The sequence below is a fragment of the Suncus etruscus genome, chromosome 7 (genome assembly GCF_024139225.1).
Source record: "Suncus etruscus isolate mSunEtr1 chromosome 7, mSunEtr1.pri.cur, whole genome shotgun sequence".
Lineage (NCBI taxonomy): Eukaryota > Metazoa > Chordata > Mammalia > Eulipotyphla > Soricidae > Suncus > Suncus etruscus.
In genome coordinates, this window is record NC_064854.1 from 61553680 (window position 1) to 61574346 (window position 20667).

Genomic DNA, 20667 nt, shown 5'->3' on the forward strand with positions numbered 1-20667 from the left:
CCTGAGCGTCAAACGGGTGTGGCCCAAAAACCAAAAAAAAAAAAAAAATCGGTACAGGGGAGAGGGAGAGTGCTGGCCTTGCAGGTGGTCAGTCCCCCCCACATCCTGTAGGGTGCCCAGAGCCCTGCCAAGAAAAATACCTGAGCACTACCGGATGTGGCCCCAAACAGAAAAGGGAGGAGGCACAAGGGAAGCCAGGGCCAGCCCTGCCCTAATGCTGCTCTCTGGAAGACCCAGTGCCCACTCATCTCCACCTGCCTGTCATCCCCAAGACCTGGGGGGTATAAGAAGCTCCCAGTTAAGTAAAGGGTCACAGGAGATGCAACTATCCCCAATCTTAGCCCTGTGGCCACCTGCCACAGCCTCTTTGTCCCCATTCAGAATTCAGGGAATTCTCTGGGTTCCCAGGAAAGTGGGTGCAGGGTTTGGCAAATGACAGAGATACATTCAGTTGTTGAAGTGAATCATAATTGTGTGACTTTATTGAATGCTATTGGGATGTTTCTTTTTTGTTGTTGTTGTTGTTTTGTTTATGGGCCACACCCGGAGACACTCAAGGATTACTCCAGGCTATATGCTCAGAAATCGCTCCTATATTGGGGGGCCACATGGGACTCTGGGGATCAAAACGAGGTTCGTCCTGGGTGAAGCAAACTCCATACTGCTGTGCTATCACTCCGGCCCCTGGAACGTATTTAGACATGAATTTTACAAGTGAAAAACTGCTTACATCTGCTTTCCTGCAATGTTAAAAAAAAAATGCACTTTCTTGTGAGCAAAAAGCTTATCAGTACATATTTTTTGATTTATAAGTTTCTTCACTACAGATAATTCACAGGCCTTTAGTGTGGGTCACAAATCTTCTAAATGATAAGTTCCAATTAAAAGACAGAGAGGAGGGCTGGAGCGATAGCACAGCAGTAGGGCGCTTGCCTTACATGCATCCAACCCCAGACAGACCCCAGTTCTATTCCAGGTATCCCATATGGTCCCCAAGCCTGCCAGAAGTGATTTCTGAGCACAGAGCCAGGAGTAACCCCTGAGCACCGCTAGGTGTGACCCAATCCCCCTCCCCCGCCAAAGAAAGACAGAGGAGAGTTGAGCCAGAGGATTCTCTAGTATCCAGGGGAAATTTTAACATCTCAAAGTTTTTAACTCCTAGGTTAAAAAACTCCTGGGTGTCAATTCTGATATAAATTAAAAGATTAGCAGGTTTGCTAAGTGTTCCTTTTATCTGAGTGAGCAGACTGTTTAAAGATGCAGAACATCTTCCCCCCTCCCCCCATACAGAGCATCTTTTAAAAGACTACTTTGAGGATTACGAAGTTTCTGTTTTTGTTTTTGTTTTACAAAGTTATTTTTGTTTCTCTTGATGCTGGTTTTCCCAGGTAAAGTGATATTTAATCAAGACCATCTTTGTGTGTACTAATTTTGTCATCTGGAAGTAAATGCTCAATTATATACATACTTAGCACAACAGCAGGGAGATTATTATTAGGCCAAATAAACTTTTGCAACTATAACTAAACTTGAGAAATAAGACCCTCTCTTTTCTTTTCTTTGGTGGCACTCAGGGGTTATTCCTGGCTTTACACTCAGAAATCGCTCCTGACAGGCTCAGGGGACTAAATGGGATGACAGGTATCAAACTCAGGTCTTCCCAGGTCAGCCACATGCAAGGCAAATGCCCTACTGCTGTGCTATCTCTCCAGTCCTCCATCCTCCCTTTTCAAAGAAGCAACCCCTCTCTGAGTTTTTTCTCAGCCATCCACGCTGTGGGAGACCAGCGGGCCTTCTGATATTAACTTTCCTTAAATTATGGCGGCAGTTAGCTACCAGTCCCAGCAAGTTGATCTTCAACCAAAATGGGCTCCAAGTAACATTTCCACTCCACCCCAAAGCCTAATCTGGAGCAGGTGGCGCCAGGAAGGAACCAGGGTGTGCTGAGAATAAGGGTGAAGTGAAAATTGGAAAAGAAAGAGTGAGAGTGGGGCCCCTCAGCTCTGCCAACTCTGAACCCGCTGGGTCGAGCCTACTCTCTCTAAAAGAGATGTGAGTGGGCTGGAGAGATAGCATGGAGGTGGGGCGTTTGCCTTGCATGCAGAAAAATCGTGGTTCGAATCCCGGCACTCTATATGGTCCCCCGTGCCTGCCAGGAGCAATTTCTGAGCATAGAGCCAGAAGTAACCCTTGAGTACTGCCAGGTGTGACCAAAAAACAAAAACAAAAACAAACAAACAAACAAAAATCATTAAAAAGAGCAGACAAGGGGCCGGGTAGGTGGCGCTGGAGGTAAGGTGTCTGCCTTGCAAGCGCTAGCCAAGGAAGGACCGCGGTTCGATCCCCCGGCGCCCCATATGGTCCCCCCAAGCCAGGGGCGATTTCTGAGCACATAGCCAGGAGTAACCCCTGAGCGTCAAACGGGTGTGGCCCAAAAACCAAAAAAAAAAAAAAAAAAAAAAAAGAGCAGACAAGGATGGAACAATCGAGCAGTAGGGAGAGTGCTGACCTGGCACACAGACTTCCAAGCTCCATGCCCAACATCCCTTAGAGTTCCCTGAGCCCAGTGGGAGGGATCTGAGTGCAGAGCAAGAAGTAAGTCCTGAGTTCTGCTGGGTGTGGCACCAGACAAAACTCCTTCCTCACAAAAAAAATAAAACAAAATAAGCAAATCCAGTAAGTCAAAATAAAGTCAGAGGAAGACACAGTCGCTAGAGAACAAACCAAGGTGGAGACTGGGCTCATCAAAATTCTAGACTCATCAAAGCTGTGTCTAGACTCATATATCTATAACTCATCAAGTTCTAGACTCATCAGCTTCTAGACCAGAGTCCTAGACTTGTTAATGTTCTAGACTCGTCAAATCTGTGTCTAGATTCATCAGTAAGAGCAACCCTGGAGATCAATATCCAAGTTCAGCCCACAGAACACTTGCTCTTCCCAGGGCCCTTTGGAAATATTGCTTTTTTGTGAGTGGTCCCTGCAGGCAGATGGGCTTCAAGGAGAAGGGAATGTGGCTATCTTGTCATGCACTAAGGCCACACCCAAAGGCCTCAGGACCATATGCTGCCCACCTCTGGAGCAGGTAAAGACCTCTTCACTCATCTGCCAGTCTTCTCCTCCTCTCCTGCCTCAGTGGGGCAGGTTGAGGGTGAAGAAAGATGACCAGGATGGAACATTCTTCTGCTTCTCTGGCTCTGCATTACAGCCACAGGCAGTGCTCAAGCAAAGAGTAGAGGCCAGAGAGACGGTATAGTGAGAAGGGTGCTTACCTTACACTAAACTGAGCTGGGCTCCATCTCTGGTATCCCATAGGATCTCCAGAGCCCCACCAGGAACGATTCCTCAGAACAGAGCCAGGAGCAAGCCTGAATATCTCTGGCTTGGCTCAAAATTTAAAAAAAAAAAAAAATTGCATCCTGAGTTCAGCCTCTGATGACTTCTGTGGGAGATAAAACCTTTTCCCATTGAGAATGTTTCCTGTTATTTCTGACGGAGGCTGCTCTAAGAGATACAAGATAAACCCTAAACTGGGAATGAGAGGGGGTGCCATAAGTACAGATGCTCCAGGAGTGGACAAAACTTAGAGAAAGAGTCCAAGTTTCTGGGGAAACTTCTCCTCTAGAAAGCACAAGAAGGGCTGGAATGATAGTGCTGTGGGGAGGGTGCTTGTTGTACACAAGCCTGATCTGGGCTTGATCCCATTTGACATATAATCCATATGGTCCCATCAGCACTGCCAGGAGTGAATACTGAATGCAGAGGCAGGAGTCAGCCCTGAGTATCACTGGTGTGACCCAAAAATCCAACAAACAAAAAGAAAAACCAGAAAACAGATTCCCAAGGAAAGTAAACTTTCCCCCATTCAGCCACAAATGAGGCAGAAAAGGGAAGGAAAGAAAACTGAGCAAGGGGCTGGAGAGAGAGCACATTTGCCTTGCACTCAGCCAATTCAGGACGACAGTGGTTCCCCATCTGGTTCCCCAAGACAGCCAGAGGCGATTTCTGAACACAAAGAAAACTGAGCAAGATAAAATCTGGTGTGAACCTGGACACATTGGGGAGGGAGAAGTAATATAGGTATTAAGCCTTACAGAGGCCCCATCTGAGTTAAATCAGGAAGGAAGGAAAGGAGGGAGGAGGGAAATAAAGAAGGAAGGAGTGGATGGAGAAAGGAAGAAAGGAAAGAAGGGAGGACAGAGGGAAGAAAGGAAGGAGGGATGAGGGAAGAAAGGAGAGAAGGAAAGAGAGAAGGAAGGGAGGGAGGAAAAAAGGAAGGAAGGGAGAATGGAAGGAGAAAAAAGGAAAGAAGGAAGGACAGAGGAAAGGAAGGAAGGATAAAAGGAAAGGAAGAAAAAGGAATGAAGTAAGGAAGATTGGAAGAAAGGACAGTAGGAAGAAAGGAAGCAGAAAAGGACAAAAGGGAGGAAAGGAGGAAGGAAGGGAGGGAGGAAAAAAGGGAAGGAGGGAGGAAGGAAAGGAGAACAAGATGAACAGGAAAATCAAACCTGATCAAGAGGGCAGCATGAGGAACTCTCTGGTCTTTTTATTTTATTTGGGGAGGGTCACACTTGGCAGCGCTCAGGGGTTACTCCTGGCTCTATGCTCAGAAATTGCTCCTGGCAGGCTCAGAATGCCAGGATTCAAATCACTGTCCTTCAGCATGCAAGGCAAACGCCTTACCTCCATGCTATCTCTTCGGCCCCGCACCCTCTGCTCTTGTAAACAGCATTAGGCATGACCTAAACCCTCAATATCCCAACTGTGTCATTTCTTTTTTTTTTTTTTTGGTGGGGACACACTTGTTGGCACTCAGGGTTTACTCCTTACTCTGCGCTCAGAAATAGCTCCTGGCAGGCTCAGGAGACCATGTGGGATACCAGGGATTGAACCCAGGTCTATCCTGGGTCAGCCGTGTGCAAGGGAAAAGCCGTACCACTGTGCTATCACTCCAGTCACTCAACTGTGTCCTTCCTTCCTTCCTTCCTTCCTTCCTTCCTTCCTTCCTTCCTTCCTTCCTTCCTTTCTTTCTTTCTCTTTCTTTCTTTCTTCTTTCTTTCTTTTCTTTCTTTCCTTATTTCTTTCTTTCCTTCCTTCTTCTTTCTTTCTTTTTCTTTCTATCTTTTTCCCTTCCTTCCTTCCTTCCTTCCTTCCTTCCTTCCTTCCTTCCTTCCTTCCTTCCTTCCTTCCTTCCTTCTTTCTTTCTTTCTTTTTTTTTTTTTTTTTTTTTTTGTTTTTGGGCCACACCCAGTAACGCTCAGGGGTTACTCCTGGCTATGTGCTCAGAAGTTACTCCTGGCTTGGGGGACCATATGGGACACCGGGGGATCGAACCGCGGTCCGTCCAAGGTTAGCGCAGGCAAGGCAGGCACCTTACCTTTAGCGCCACCGCCCGGCCCCTTCTTTCTTTCTTTCTTTCTTTCTTTCTTTCTTTCTTTCTTTCTTTCTTTCTTTCTTTCTTTCTTTCTTTCTTTCTTTCTTTCTTTCTTTCTTTCTTTCTTTCTTTCTTTCTTTCTTTCTTTCTTTCTTTCTTTCTTTCTTTCTTTCTTTCTTTCTCTCTCTCTCCCGGCCCCTTCTTTCTTTCTTTCTTTCTTTCTTTCTTTCTTTCTTTCTTTCTTTCTTTCTTTCTTTCTTTCTTTCTTTCTTTCTTTCTTTCTTTCTTTCTTTCTTTCTTTCTTTCTTTCTTTCTCTCTCTCTCTCTCTTTCTTTCTTTCTTTCTTTCTTTCTTTAAATATGGAACGCTTCAAGAATTTGTGTGTCATCCTTGTGCAGGGGCCAGGCTAATCTTCTCTGTATCGTTCCAATTTTAGTATATGTGCTGCCGAAGCGAGCACACCAACTGTGTCCTTTCTAAGTCTTATTACGACCCCCAAAAAAATCTATCTGTGGTTCCCTAAGACACAATAACCCCACAAAACCATTAAAAGTTCCCCAGCCCCAGCCCCCACCAGAAGCTGCTGAGTCCCAAAGATCAACAGGGATATGTGAGGCATCAGCAACTCATGCATCTCCCAGGAATCATGTGGTCCTGTGAGATTAACCAGGTATCATTCCCACTCAGTATACGCCTAGTTACTCGTTGTTTGGAAACATCTTTGAATGTAGCACCTTGCGTTGGTGTTTAGACCACCTTGTCCCATCTCTGGGTGTGGCCTGTTCTTTTCTAACAAGTACTCGGGTCTCAAGAAAATGCTCTCTTGCATTTCCAGACTTCCCAATGAGCTTCCTGCTCCTTAAGAGCAGAAGGCTTGCGTGTTGGAACTCATAAACCCCTTTCACACTCTTTAGTGTGTGAGGATTATTTTCTACATTGACGTTTGCTTCCAGATCCGCTTCTCTCCAGTGTCCTGGCTGGAACTTGAGGCTGATTTAACATGGTCCCCGCAAAGGGGCCGAAGCTATGGCGCAGTGGTAGGGTGTTTGCCTTGCATGCAGATGACCCAGGACAGACCTCGGTTCAATTCTCCCAGCGTCCCATATGGTCCCCCAAGCCAGGAGCGATTTCTGAGTGTATAGCCAAAAGTAACCCCTGAGCGTCACTGGGTGTGGTACAAAAAAAAAACAAAAAACAATGCCCCCCATAAGCTGGAATCTGACCTCTGATCTCTAGGGAATGCGGGTAGGGGCTGGGGAGAGCAAGGTTCTAGCCAGGAGTGATGGGGGGGGGGGCCTCAGTTGTGGGAGGAAGAGGGAGAGGGGTTGACAACACATTGGCATTGGCGGGAGGAAGAGAGCTCTGGGCACTGAACAACAGTAGCTCCGGAGGACTGGTACCCCAACCCTCAGCACCTGGACAGGGTTAGTAACCATAGAGGCTTTTATTAGAAAAGACAGGGGGCTATACAGAAAAATGGGGAAGTAAAAATTGTCGCCAGGCGCCACCCCATCTCTGAGAGCATAGGGCACATGTTAGTGATTGGCACAGTCTGAAGTCACGTATGTCAGTGCGTATCCATAGTGGAGCTGCTGTGACAGCCATCCATCCATCCATCCATCTATCTGTGTGTGGGACAGACAATGCTTGGGGCTGCAGAGGCCACAGAGTCTTCTGTGGTGGTGGGCCAGCTCCACTTCTCAGGCAGAGGTGTCTCTCTGGGACCCCTCAGGACAGCGGGGAGGCTATGTGCTATTCAGGTACTTAGGGGTCTCCTCTTCTGGATGTGTCAGTATAGAGTATGTGATGGTGTTCTCCGTCTAGGGGAAGAGAGCAAGGAGCTGTAGGGAGAGGCAGCAGAGGGCTTTGGGTAGAGAACACAGGACAGGACAGGGGACAAGAAGGGGGAGAGGAGAGTGATACAGAGCAGGCTCACCTCCTTTTTCGACACCTCCTCAGCATTGGGGCACGCAACTGTGGGTGGAAGCATGGGGAACAGAGGAACTAAAGAGGGGGTCCCCTTCCTTATTGCCAGCAGTATCCTCTCAGGACTAGATGTTAAAAGTGGGAGTGGGCTTCCCTCAGCATCACCAACCAGGGAGTCCCCAGGAACGCAAGGCTGGAGTTGGCCCTGCTCTCAGGACACTGAGTTCCTCAGGAAGCCAAGCGGGGCTCGGGATGGGGTCTAGAGGGAGCGATGTTGGGAGAGGATGGGCAGTTTCTACCTGGCCCTGAAGGGTGCCTTAGAGTTGAGTCACAAAGAAGAGTGCAGAGTGGGGGAACCAGCCTTGCACCCAGGCACTCCATGCCTGCCACTTTCTGCTACTACATTAGCAGCTCTGGCAGTCTCAGAGTCTGGTCAGTGCCCAGGACTTGCCTTGCCTTGCCCTGCCCTGCTGTGTAAGCCCTGCCTGCCCCCGCCCAGGCACTGCTTTTTTTATCTGGGGGCTCCCAATGGCCAGTATGTGAACCTGGGTTTCCTTCTGTCTCTGCCCGGTCCTGCAGTCTTCAGAGCTAATGAACCCACTTTTTCTCATTGCCCCTTACCTCTGTCACTCCCGCCCCATGCCCAAGGAGCAGGGAGGGCACTGCTGGCAGTGGGTACTGTGAACACCCACCTGAGAACTTCTTCCGGCGAAGACTCCACCAGGCAGCCACACCCAGGACTACAGCCACCACGGCCAGCACTGCCACCACTGTCACTATCAAAGATTTGAGGCTGGTAGGGGCCCCTGTGGAGGACAGAGTCACAACCAGCTCCCTACCCACCCACCCTCCTCTCCCCAGGCTTGTTCTAGAGCCACCATCCCTCACCAGCATCCTGCCCCCTGCAAGTTCTTTGCCCCCCCCCAAAGATATATTATTGAGTTTGAGCAACGGCACAGAGGGGAAGGTGGATCCCCAGCACTCTGTAGGGTCCCCTGGGTCTATCTGGCACCAGATAGACCAAGTACTTGGATAGAGAAAGTAGTAAGTCCTGAGCATCATAGAGGATGGAGAGGGAGGGAGGGAGGGAGGGAGGGAGGGAGGGAGGGAGGGAGGAAGGAAGGAAGGAAGGAAGGAAGGAAGGAAGGAAGGAAGGAAGGAAGGAAGGAAGGAAGGAAGGAAGGAAGGAAGGAAGGAAGGAAGGAAGGAAGGAAGGAAGGAAGGAGCAAGCGCACAGTTGGAAACGCATTTGCCTTACACACAGCTGACCTGGTTTCGAGCCCCAGAACCCCATAGCATCCCCTGAACCCCACTAGACTAATCCCTAAGCACAGAACTAGCAGTCATCCCTGAGCTCTGCTGGGTGTGGCCGAAACACCAAATACAAAAAATTTTGTTTGGGTTTTTGTGTCACACCAAACGATGCTCAGCGGTTACTCCTGACTCTGTGCTCAGAAATCGCTCCTGGCAGGCTTGGTGGACCATATGGGATGCCGGGATTCAGACCACCATCCATCCTGGATTGGCCTCGTGCCAGGCAAAAGCCCTACTACTGTGCTATCCAGCTCCAAATACAGTTTTTTAAGTTTAAAAATAAATGCCAAGGCAGTTATGCACAGACCTTTATGCAGAAGACAAGGCAGCCACCACCCTTTGCTCTGTGCCCCACTTTGCCATGGCAGCCTCTCTCCTTTGCCACTGCCCACTGTCTCTGCCCACCTGTGTCAGTGGTGTGCCCACCTAGGACAGCAATGGCCACTGGCTTTGAGTTGTGCTCCTTTCTCCCGATGTAGCCCCGGCAGCTGTACTTCCCACTGTGGCTCAGGTTGGCCTTCGAGATGGAGAATTTCTGATCATAGTGGGAGAAATTCTTGGCTTGTCCGTCCTGGAAGAAGGAGACCTTGACCAAGGGCCTGTTCTGCCAGCTGTGGCACCGAAGAACGATGGGGTCCCCCTCTTGAAACTGCAACGCGGTAGTTTGCAGGAGCAGCCAGTCTGGAAGACACAGAGAAACCCAGGGGGCCCAACTCATCAGCTCTGAGCAAAGCCACAGAGCCCATGGGCCTGAGTGATCCCTGCTTGGCACCTGCCTTGGTCAAGAGACCAGCCAGACGGAGGCAGAGCTGCAAAGGAACCAGTTCCCTGCCAGCCTTTGGACCCACAATTGTTCTTTCTCACTACAGAACTGCCTTTGGAACTGTGGTTCTGCCTGTCTGTGCACATGGTGCCCGGTGGACTCATCCCACAGCTCAGAGCTCCCAGGCTGGACCCAGTCTTGAATTCTTCTATTTTGTTTGTGGGCCACACCTAGCAGTGCTCAAGGGTTATTCCTGGCTCTGTGCTCAGAAATTACTCCTGGCAGACTCAGAAGACCCTGTAGGATGTCGGAAATGGAGCAGGGATGCCAGGTCAGGAGCATGCAAGGCAAATGCCCTCCTTGATGTGCTATTGTTCCAGCCCCATCCCATCCATGTCCTTTGTCATTGTTTCTTCCCTTCCTTTCCCTTCCCTTTCCTTCTCTTCCTTCTTCCCTCCCTCCCTTCCTTCCTCCCTTCTTTTCTTTTTCTTTCTCTGTCTCTTTTTTTTGTTTGTTTGTTTTGGGCCACACCTGGCAGTGCTCAGGGGTTACTCCTGGCTGTCTGCTCAGAAATAGCTCCTGGCAGGCACGGGGGACCATAAGGGACACCAGGATTCGAACAAACCACCTTAGGTCCTGGATTGGCTGCTTGCAAGGCAAACACCTCTGTGCTATCTCTCCGGGCCCTCTCTGTCTCTTTCTCTCTTTTTCTTTTTCTTTCCTCCCTCTCTCTACGGCCCCAGACTCTGGTTTTTACACAGCCCATTTCCTGTGCCCAGGAGAAATAGTGAGTGTGTGCACACATCACCCCTCAACTCCTAGCCCTCCTAGGAGGGCACAATCAGCTTCCTGAGATGTTCCTGTCACTCCATCTCAGCCAAAACTGGATAGGGCTGTTTCCACATCTTAGTGGAGCCCAGAGCCCTTGCATCAGTGGGATCATGGGACCTCACTCAGCCTGGCTTGTTTCCTTCCTCAGAGGAAGGTAACCCATGGGCAGACCATGCAAACCTCCTTCCTGGATGTGACAGGCAGAGGCTGGTTTTGCAAGGACCATGGGATCTGAGTCACTGCCTGTCTACCCACAGAGACAGGGCCCCAGCACCCTGCCCCATTGAGCTGAATCCTTCTGCACTCGCGCCCCCCCCCCCTGCCTAGCATGTGGCCCCAGTCTGCCGGCCGCACTGACCCGAGATCACTGTCAGCTGCACCGGGTCGCTGAGGAGGCTGCCATTCATCTGGCAGCTATAGCTCCCGCTGGAGTTGCTGTTGGCCGTGAAGCTCACGCTGGGCTGCCCCTGAGTGTCCATGGAGCTGCCGTTGTGGAACCAGTGGGTCTTAGGGTCCTCAGGGCTGTAGGGGCCCTGGCAGTGCAGCTTCACCAGATCCTTCTGGAGCACATTGATCCAGGGCGGGTCGAGGGTCACCACGGCCTTGGGCAGCTCTATAGGGGCAGGAGGCAGGTGAGCAGGGACCAGCACTGCAGCACACCCCTCTGTGTCCCCCTCCCTGGTTCTCATTGTTACTATCTGGTGCCAATGGCTCAGGGTCCCAAGGCAGTGGTCCCAATCCACAAACAGGTGCTGTCCTGCATCACCTGGCACAGGCCTCAGCCAGGCCGACCCTAGGGACACAGCCCGCCTCGCTGAGGACCCCCAATCTGCACATTCACACCTGCACCACCATGACCCACTTTGCCCCTGTCTCTGGTGTCAGATCTATGCAGGAGCCCCACACCCCACACTCCGTGTCTGCACATGTGCCATGCATGAACACACCCACAATGCATATTCCCCACATGCACACAAACATGTGCTCATGTATGTACACACAATACACATGCATGCACACAAACCTCACACTTATGTGGTACACATGTGTGCATGTCCACACCTCACATACAATATGCACGTGCCTTATGCATACACATAGCACACATTCATGTAGATACACATACACATGCATAATCCACATGTGTGTGCCTACACACCCATATACACAAGTACATATTCACATGCACATCCATGTGAACATGTGTGTATGTGCACATACCATAAGTTACAGTGCAGCAATCTCATATATATGTATGTATACAATACACAAACATCATGCACACATCTGCACAAGTCATACATGTGTGCACCACCACACAATAATGCAATATACCTACTTGCACATACCCATCCATATGCAGACCTATTCACATACAACAGATACTCACACCCAAACTCATGTGCACATGCATACACGGGTGCACACATGTATACCTGCACTCATCAATGCATGTGCATACCACAATACATGCATACACTGGCACATACACCTACATGAGACATGCATGCACATATCTGCACTCAGACATGTGTCCACCCACCCATGAATGCACACATGTACACAGACATTTGCTCACACCCTTTCTCATGATACACACATGCTCACCCATACACACATGCACCCTCACACCATCATGTACACACCTAGGCATGTGTGCACATCATGGGTGCACACTCATGCTACACACATGCAAACACATGCATACACAATCCATGTGCACATCTTCACATGCACACAACATTCATGTGTACACACATGTATAGAACACATATGTATACTCCATTACATGCGTACACGAGCACACCCCATTCGTGTGCACATGTGTGCACACCCCACTCATGTTCATCCACACATGTGTGCAAACATGTGTACACGTAATGCACATATCCATTTTTGCACATTCTCACACATACAAGCATATGTTCGCATGTCTGAACTCGTACCCACAATATCCTTACCTGCACACACATACACACACTTGGGGTACACAGGCCTAGTGCACCCTACAGCTGTGAGGTGTGGGCTTCTGGGGCCCACAGTGTCCCTCAGAGGAGGCATTTGAGTGAACATGATCCAATAGTGATATCTGACACCCCGGGGTCCCTTCAGACCAGGTGCCCAGGTGCCCCCACTCTTGTCTATTTCCATGGGGAGAAGGAGTGTGGTCTCAGAAACAGTCACCTACATTGAGGCTGCCTTGGGGACCTGTTTGGGGGAGAACCAAAAGGCAGGACTCACCAGATTTCCCAGATGTTCCGGGAGCTGCAAGAGAAAAGCACAGGTCAGCAGCTCTGCCTCAGATCAATCTTGGCAGAGGTGTGTCTGCCTACAAAGCCTGATTCAGACATGGGGCTTGGCAATGTTCAGGGAACCCCATTGTATAAAGCCCCATTCTCTCCTGAATCCCCTCTCCTCTCCATTTTTTCCCTCTTCATCACCACTGACCTGTCCTCCTTCAGTTCTGCTGTCTACATCTACCAGGGCATCTGAGCTGAGTTCACACTCTGCATGCAGGAGCCCCAGTCCCCTCTGTGGCACTGCCTGTGCCCCCATACACAACATTTGTAGGTTGTTTGTTTGTTTGTTTGTTTGTTTGTTTTTGAGCCACACCCGGCGATGCTCAGGGGTTACTCCTGGCTATCTGCTCAGAAATAGCTCCTGGCAGGCACAGGGGGACCATATGGGACGCCGGGATTCAAACCAACCACCTTAGGTCCTGGATCAGCTGCTTGCAAGGCAAACGCCACTGTACTATCTCTCCGGCCCCCCCATACACAACATTTAAAACAAACAAGGGCAGGGGGATTGAAAAATAAAATAAAATAAAACCAAAAGGGGGTAAGAACCCCCTGAGCACTGAGCCAGGAGTCAGCCCTGAGCATGGCCAGGTATGGCCCAATCCCAACCCCAAATACAGAAAATAAAGTCAAATCAACAACATAAATCAAGGCAGCAGGGCTCCTGGCATGGCCAGGCACCTCCTAAGCTGTGTGAGGTGCAAGCCCTGAATTCAGGGTCCCCTGAGATCCCTGCACAGCCCCGTGCCTTATGCTGGCCCCAGCCTATATCTGAGCTGCGGCCAGGGGTCCCCCACCATGTGCCTCGACAGCCCATTTTCCCTCTGTGCCCATCAGAGCAGGTTCTAGGGCCAGGTCCTTGCTGCACCTCAGCCCACAGCCACTACCCAGCACCGTCTCTGTACCAGAGAGAGAGTCCCCAGACATGCTCCACACTGGAAGGAGGGTGTGGATCAGAGGAAAGCCTGTGCCCCCAGTCTGCCCCAAGCATCCCATTTGCAGACCCTGGAACAGGTTCCTGTCTTCCAATCAAGGAAACAGCTCCACCTGATTGAATGCAAGACATGCCCCCAAATTCAGCTGCTACTCTCACTTGACACAGCCAGGGGCTGATGAGGTGGGGTGCAGGGGTCCCCCCAACTCACTGGGAAGCAGCAATGCTGCCCACATCAGGAGCCATGGAGCCTTCATCACCCGCCAATGCTCTCCCAGCTCAAGTCTGCTTGTGGTGGACAGGGACAGGCAACTGGATCCTGAAGAGGAAGGTCGGGATCCTTTAAGGCTGGCGCCTCCCTCCCCCTTCTTCCTGCCTGCGGGGGGGGGGGGGGCTGCGCCTCCCAAAAGACCATTCCTAAGGCCCTAAAGTCCTGGAACTAAGAACCATCCTCCAGTCTTTCTTAGAAAACACGCCCTTCCTCCGGAACTGGAATGTCCTTCCCGTACACCACCACCCCCCTACCCCCTTACCCTCACCCTCACCCTCACCCCAAGTGGCCCCACAACAAGCCAGGAGGGCAGAGAGATGGCAGCTGCCACCTGGTCTGTCCCAGGCTCTGAAATTGGGGCTCCTAGCCCAGTACCACCCCTGAGGGTAACCATCCTCCTCGCTGACCTCATGTCAAATCTGGTATCCTAGTTACCAGTACCTGGGGGCTCACTGCCTGGTCCTACAACCTTGCTCTCCTCTCCCCTCACAGCTGCACCCTTTCCTTCCCCTCACAGCTCTGGGGTTCTCCACCCTGCAACCCTGCCTTCCCCTCACAGCTCCAGGGATCCAGCACTCTGCCCCCGCCAACCTTGCCCTCTCCTCAGGCTGCCCAGGACAGCCTGAGATCCCTGATCTCAGCCTGATGTCCCCCTGACATCCTGCCTGAACACCCCCTTGGCAACCCCTGGGAACCAGCTCTGACTGACTGCTTATGGCTTCCTATCACTTGGCTGCAGGCTGATCCTCTGTTTCTTCAGGAGGGCTGAGCTAGCAGGATGTGGGGGCCATTGCCCTAGTCTGGTGGGTTGCACACAGTGCAGTTTGTGGCTGACCTTCCAGGGCTCCAGCCTAGAGGCCACCCACAGCCAAGGGGGGGTCACCCCCTCACCTCTACCTTTCCTCTTTCAACCTACAGTAGCAGAAGGTCCCTCTTACATCAAAGGCTCTTTCTGGAAGGTTCCAAACCCCAGAAAATGACTCTGCAAAAGTTGCCTCACTCCACGAGAGCGCCCCAATCCACCTTCATTAGGGCTGTGGTGTTGAAAGATATGTCCAGGGCTGGCAGAGAAAGGCCTCTCACCATCCATCCATCCATCCATCTCATAATCCACCTCCATCCAGGACTCATAATTAATGTTTTTCAACATTGTGGGACTTGAACCCAGAGCACAGCACCTGCTACAGCCCAGCCAGCACCAGAACTTTTAACTACTGGGTTAAGAGAGGGAGAGATTAGATAGCAGGGAAGGCTCTTACCTTGCTTGCATCTGGAATCTCGGGTTTGTTCCTGGGCACAACATATAAATCCTTGACTCCTGCCAGGACTGATCCTTAAGCACCTCTCTGCTGCAGCTAGCTTTGGTCCAGCTGTATTAGAAAACTTTGAATTCTCTCCAGTAAAGTGGGAAACATGAATGGTGATGGAATATGAAGAAATGAGGAAACCACACAAGGTTATTTGGGAGAACAGTACTCTGATTTTTAATGTGAAAAATCAGGGGTATAAATGGGGGTTTTGCCAGTCAGTTTTTTCTCTAGTATGAAAAGAACGCTCACATTTTTTATGCAAAGTACAAATATCTTTCTTGTTAACAGAAGCTTTATCAGTATACATTGTTTGATTTACGAAACAATTCACCTGGTTTTAGGTGGTAATCAGACCTGATGAATAAATATATTTCAAGTAAGAGTCCAGAGTTAAAAAGAGAAAGTTAATTATAACATCTCAAAGCAGTTCTTGTTCTGCTAGTCTCTGATGTAAATTAGGGGATTTAGCAAGGAGCTGGGTTTCCCTATCAAACTTCCTATTTCTGAGAGGAGAAGTTTGTTTCTTTTTGTTTGTTTGGTTTTTTGTTTTTGTTTTTGGATCACACCCAGCAGTGCTCAGGTGTTACTCCTGGCTCTGCACTCAGAAATTGCACCCAGCAGGCAAAGGGGGTGAGTGGGGGTTGGGGGTGGGAGAGAGAATCCTATATGGGATGCCTGAATTCGAACCACTGTGCTATCTCTCCAGCTCCTAGGGAGAGCTTTTTTTTTTTTTTTTTTTGTAGTTTTTGGGTCACACCCAGCAGTGCTCAGGGGTTACTCCTGGCTTCATGCTCAGAAATTGCTCCTGACAGGCACGGGGGACCATATGGGACGCTGGGATTCGAACCGATGACCTCCTGCATGAAAGGCAAACGCCTTACCTCCATTCTGTCTCTCCAGCCCCCCCTTTTTTTTTAATTGGAGCAAATAAAAGAGATAAAGTATATCTAAAAGGGATGTAAATCTTTTTTGCTCCTGGCTGGGGGGACCATATGGGATTCAGGGAATCAAAACACTGTCTGGGGCCATAGAGATAGCATGGAGGTAGGGCATTTGCCTTATATGCTGAAGGACGGTGGTTCGAATCCCAGCATCTCATATGGTCTGGCTAATCTATCTATTCTTCTTAAAACCATAATGGCTGAAATATCAGACCAATAAATATTTGTTGTACAGGGACCATAACATAGGCTGGTTGCTTTAGTAGTATAAAGACGGAAAACTTACCTAACACTTAGGAGTCAATACAATTAGTTAAAAAACTATTTTTATAAGAAATGTTATAAGAAGCAAAAAATGGAGTAATACTAACATCCTCTGCTCTTGCCATAACAGCATATAGGAAATTTTAAACAAGCCTAGATAGGAATTTCAGTGGGTTTGACTGCTGATCTCCTTTTTTGAATAAAGCAATAAAACTATATTAGTAGCTGTTATTAAATGAAATAGGCTTGGGAAAAAGCTAGTCAGATTGTGGTGAGGAGACACATGAAGATTATTGGGGCTCACTCATCCTGAGGCAAACCATTGTTGAACAGGGATGTTACTAGAAGATATATGACTAGACTTATGAGCACTATTTCTAAGATACCAGACATGAACATTACTTCCTGGGTATAGGAATTTTCCCTGATCTGGGAATGGAACAGAGAAATCATAGATCTTCAATGATGTGCCTATGGGCTGGAATACTGCAGCTTTGGTGGGGAAGCCACACTCAAGCCACCTAGGGAAGTTCCTGAGAAGGCTTCTATCGTCTTGTTAATAATTTCTGCAGTCTGCAATTATGCTGTGATTGGGCACCTCCTGAAAGATGTCATTAAGATTATCATATCTAGGGGCCAGAAAAATAGCACAGTGGTAGGATGTTTGCCTTGCACACAGCCGATTCAGGACTTATGGTGGTTCCAAATCCCAGCATCCCATATAGTCCCCCCTGCCTGGGGCAATTTCTGAATGCAGAGCCAGGAGTAACCCCTGAGCTTTGCCAGGTGTGATCCAAAAACAAAAACAAAATAAACAAACAAACAAAAATATTATTATATCCAAAAGTTACTATTCTAATCTCCCAAGGGTCTGAAATAGATCACCTTTCTTATGGTTAATATCTTTAAGTTCCAAGCCAGCTAAAAGGACACGGAAGCTAGTGGGAAGACACCCTATGGGTTTATGCTTATTAGTAGAAAAGCAAATGGGAACATCTCTTCTCAGGACAGTAAATAATTAACTCTGGCTGACAACCTATGGGGCAACTTGGTCTCCCCCACCCCCCACATGAGTCTTGTGTTCCCTGTCTGTCCAAAAGGGTGTGGAGAAGCGAGAAATGGGGGTTGGGAAAATGGGGAGTGTTGGGCAGATATGACCAATAAGCCTGTCTGATTCCATTAGTAGAGGCAGTGACCAGAGTTAAAACAGCACAATAACATAGCAAGAAACATATATACATAAGATTTCTGGTTTGAGAGTTTATCAGATGCAGTCAGGATGCATTTGGTCTCAGCTACCAGCTCCAAAGTCATCTCTCTCCAGGTGGTTTTCTGTAGTCACAGCTATCAGAGGGAGATTCAGGATGGTCTGCCTCCTGCCCTGGGGGCTGAGTCAACTAAATGTGCTGGAGTCCTTTTTCTGTTCAGATGGGGGACTCCGACAAAGCCAAAGAGGTTCCTACCTTTTCTTTCTGCAAACCTGCAAACTTAACTAGCTGTTAGTATAAAGAGGACAATAACATTGTTTCTTTCCCTTCACTGGGTCCAAGAGAGATGCCTCTATACCTATATGAATTCTTTTACCCTTAATATTTCCAGGGGAAGCTACAATTTTCCCCTCGAGTCCTTATATTCCCGAAGCTTTCCTGCTGGCCTTCTGTTTCATATTGTCTCTAGAGATTCTATCACCTTAGAGATCTTACAAGGGAAATGTGGGCAAAAGTCCATCCTCTGGGCCCGGAGAGATAGCACAGCGGTGTTTGCCTTGCAAGCAGCCGATCCAGGACCAAAGGTGGTTGGTTTGAATCCCGGTGTCCCATATGGTCCCCCATGCCTGCCAGGAGCTATTTCTGAGCAGACAGCCAGGAGTAACCCCTGAGCACCGCCGGGTGTGGCCCCCCCCCCCAAAAAAAAAAGAATCAAAGCAAAGAAAAAAAAAAGAATCAAAGCAAATTTCCCATAATCACAACGTGTTCAAATGTATTTTATCTATAAGTAACCAATAAATGAGTGGTATTTAGTCATTTTGGAGACTCAAAAATAACAGAAGCAAAATTTGTGTCATATATTGCAAATTTTACAGTCTTCATAAAATTTAGCTATCCATAAAATTAATTAAATAATCATTCTAAGGCTGGAGAGGTGGTACAGGGAGTAAGGCGTCTGCCTTGTGTGCACTAGCCTAGGACTGACCGCAATTAGATCCCCTGTCGTTCCATATGGTCCCCCAAGCCAGGAGTAATTTCTGAGTGCATAGCCAAGAGTAACCCCTGAGTGTCACTGGGTGTGGCCAAAAAACAAAAATACAAAACAAAACAAAAATTATTCTATACTTCAAATGTTTTTAAAGAAATGTATCATATAGTTGACATACTGATCAAAATACAATTGTTTCACGATAAGGGAAAGCAGTTATTGAAAAAATAAATAAAAAGGGGGCCGGGCGGTGGCGCTAGAGGTAAGGTGCCTGCCTTGCCTGCGCTATCCTTGGACGAACTGCGGTTGGATCCCCTGCATCCCATATGGTCCCCCAAGCCAGGAGCGACTTCTGAGCGCATAGCCAGGAATAACCCATGAGTGTCACCGGGTGTGGCCCAAAAACAAAAACAAACAAAAAAAATGTAGAAAGAAGGGCTGGAACGATAGCACAGCATAAGGCATTTGCCTTGCACACGGCCAACACAGGACAGACCCTGGTTCGAATCCAGGCACCTTATATAGTCCCCCAAACCTGCCAGGAGCGACTTCTGAGCAGAGTCAGGAGTAACCCCTGAGTGTTGCTGGGTGTGACCCCCCCCCAAAAAAAAATATATATGTGTATATATTGAGAGAGAGAAAGAATTTTTTTTTTTTGGTTTTTCAGGCCACACCCGTTTGATGCTCAGGGATTACTCCTGGCTAAGGGCTCAGAAATTGCCCCTGACTTGGGGGACCATATGGGACACCAGGGGATGGAACCGTGGTCCTTCCTTGGCTAGCGCTTGCAAGGCAGACACCTTACCTCTAGTGCCACCTCGCCGACCCCGAGAAAGATTTTTTTTTAAATAAAATGGGAGAGAAGAAAAAGGAAAGAAAAAAGTTGAATAGCAAGTATATTTGTAAAAATTATTGACCATTCTATACTTCAATGGAATAATTTATTATAAAATGAGAATAACTTTTTCTATCTTCTAGATAGAAGATAATAAAATGTAGGAGAAAATATAAAAGAAAAGTTGCAACACTATTCAGCAAGTTCAGATAATACTGACTTGTATGTTTAGTTGTACTGAGAATTTCTCTAAAGCACACTTTCAACCTTACTAAAAATAAATCAATATTTACTGTTAAGCCAGGACACTTCAAAATCTTGTCTCAACACCCTGATAGGATTCCAGAAAATCAATGGGAAAGTTCTGTAGGAATCTGCCTACCTCAGGGAACCTAAACGTAACCCGGAAGCTCAAATGCACCAACCACAGCATAGTCAATATTCAGACACTGACTTTAGTAACACCATTGGGAAAAGGGACAAAGGCCACAGATGGACTCTTGTTTATCTAAGTTCGGACCATTCCACATGCCTTTGTGTTGTCACAAATAGGAAGTAAACGTGTTTCTGTTTACAAAAGGGGCAGACTGAAGTGGTAGGCGAAAAATGGGGACACTGGGGAGGGAAGGTGCCACTGGTGGTAGGATTGGTGCTGAAACATTGAAAGCTGGAAATAACTGCATTATGAACAACTTGGTAAATCACTGTGTTAAAATAAACACTTAAAGAAAAAGCTGGCTGCCATAGCCCCTGGCTTATAGGCATGATGGCTAAATACTAGTAGGACATTTGTGGTGCAGGCCCAGCCTCCCCCCACCCCTGAGAAAGAGGTTTCAGTACTGGCAGACACTGCTGAGAAAAGGCCAGTTGTGCCTTAGGTTAGCACTTGGCAGGATAGCAATCATGAAACTTAGTCAATATTAATGTATGATGAGAATTAACAAAACAGTGTGCCTTTGCTTCTTGCATCAGAATAACGGCATAGAAATTCACAAGCAGGGCCCGGAGAGATAGCACAGCAGTGTTTGCCTTGCAAGCAGCCGATCCAGGACCTAAGGTGGTTGGTTCGAATCCCAGTGTCCCATATGGTTCCCCCCCCCGCCCCCCCCCGCCCCCCCCCCCCCGTGCCTGCCAGGAGCTATTTCTGAGCAGACAGCCAGGAGTAACCCCTGAGCAACGCCGGGTGTGGCCCAAAAAACAAAAAAAAAAACAAAAAAAAAAACAAAATTCACAAGCAGTCAGATAAAATTTCAGGAGTCAGCCAGTTTCATTTCAAGACCCTAACCACCATGTGTATTTTCTACACCAGGCCCACCAGGAGAGATAGCACAGCGGTGTTTGCCTTACAAGCAGCCGACCCAGGACCAGGCTCCTTTCTAAGCAGCCTTTCTTTGCTGCCCTCGTGATC

At 48.5% G+C, this 20667-nt stretch overlaps 1 protein-coding gene and 1 non-coding gene across 2 annotated transcripts; both read right to left on the reverse strand.

Annotated features, from left to right (window-relative positions):
• Positions 1 to 5727: 5727 nt before the first annotated feature.
• On the reverse strand, positions 5728 to 5834 carry LOC126015125 (U6 spliceosomal RNA). The gene has a single exon (XR_007498020.1). It is a non-coding gene; the product is annotated as a U6 spliceosomal RNA (small nuclear RNA).
• Positions 5835 to 6859: 1025 nt separating this feature from the next.
• LOC126013464 (low affinity immunoglobulin gamma Fc region receptor II-like) lies at positions 6860 to 13744 on the reverse strand. Its single transcript, XM_049776580.1, has 7 exons — positions 13654 to 13744; positions 12450 to 12473; positions 10567 to 10821; positions 9020 to 9295; positions 7993 to 8106; positions 7311 to 7348; positions 6860 to 7194 (listed from the first exon to the last, which is right to left on the reverse strand). The coding sequence occupies exons 1-7, from the start codon at positions 13697 to 13699 to the stop codon at positions 7120 to 7122; spliced, it is 828 nt and encodes a 275-aa protein (XP_049632537.1). The 5' UTR covers positions 13700 to 13744; the 3' UTR covers positions 6860 to 7119.
• Positions 13745 to 20667: the final 6923 nt, after the last annotated feature.

What these genes read in the sequence shown, in the direction of transcription:
- LOC126013464 (XM_049776580.1), bottom strand. Translation starts at nt 13,699, where the DNA reads ATGAAGGCTCCATGGCTCCTGATGTGGGCAGCATTGCTGCTTCCCA. An exon ending in CGGAACATCTGGGAAATCTG is followed by an intron (nt 10,822 to 12,449) that starts GTGAGTCCTGCC and finishes CTGCCCCTATAG; the next exon opens with AGCTGCCCAAGGCCGTGGTG. An exon ending in GCAGCTGACAGTGATCTCGG is followed by an intron (nt 9,296 to 10,566) that starts GTCAGTGCGGCC and finishes TGTGTCTTCCAG; the next exon opens with ACTGGCTGCTCCTGCAAACT.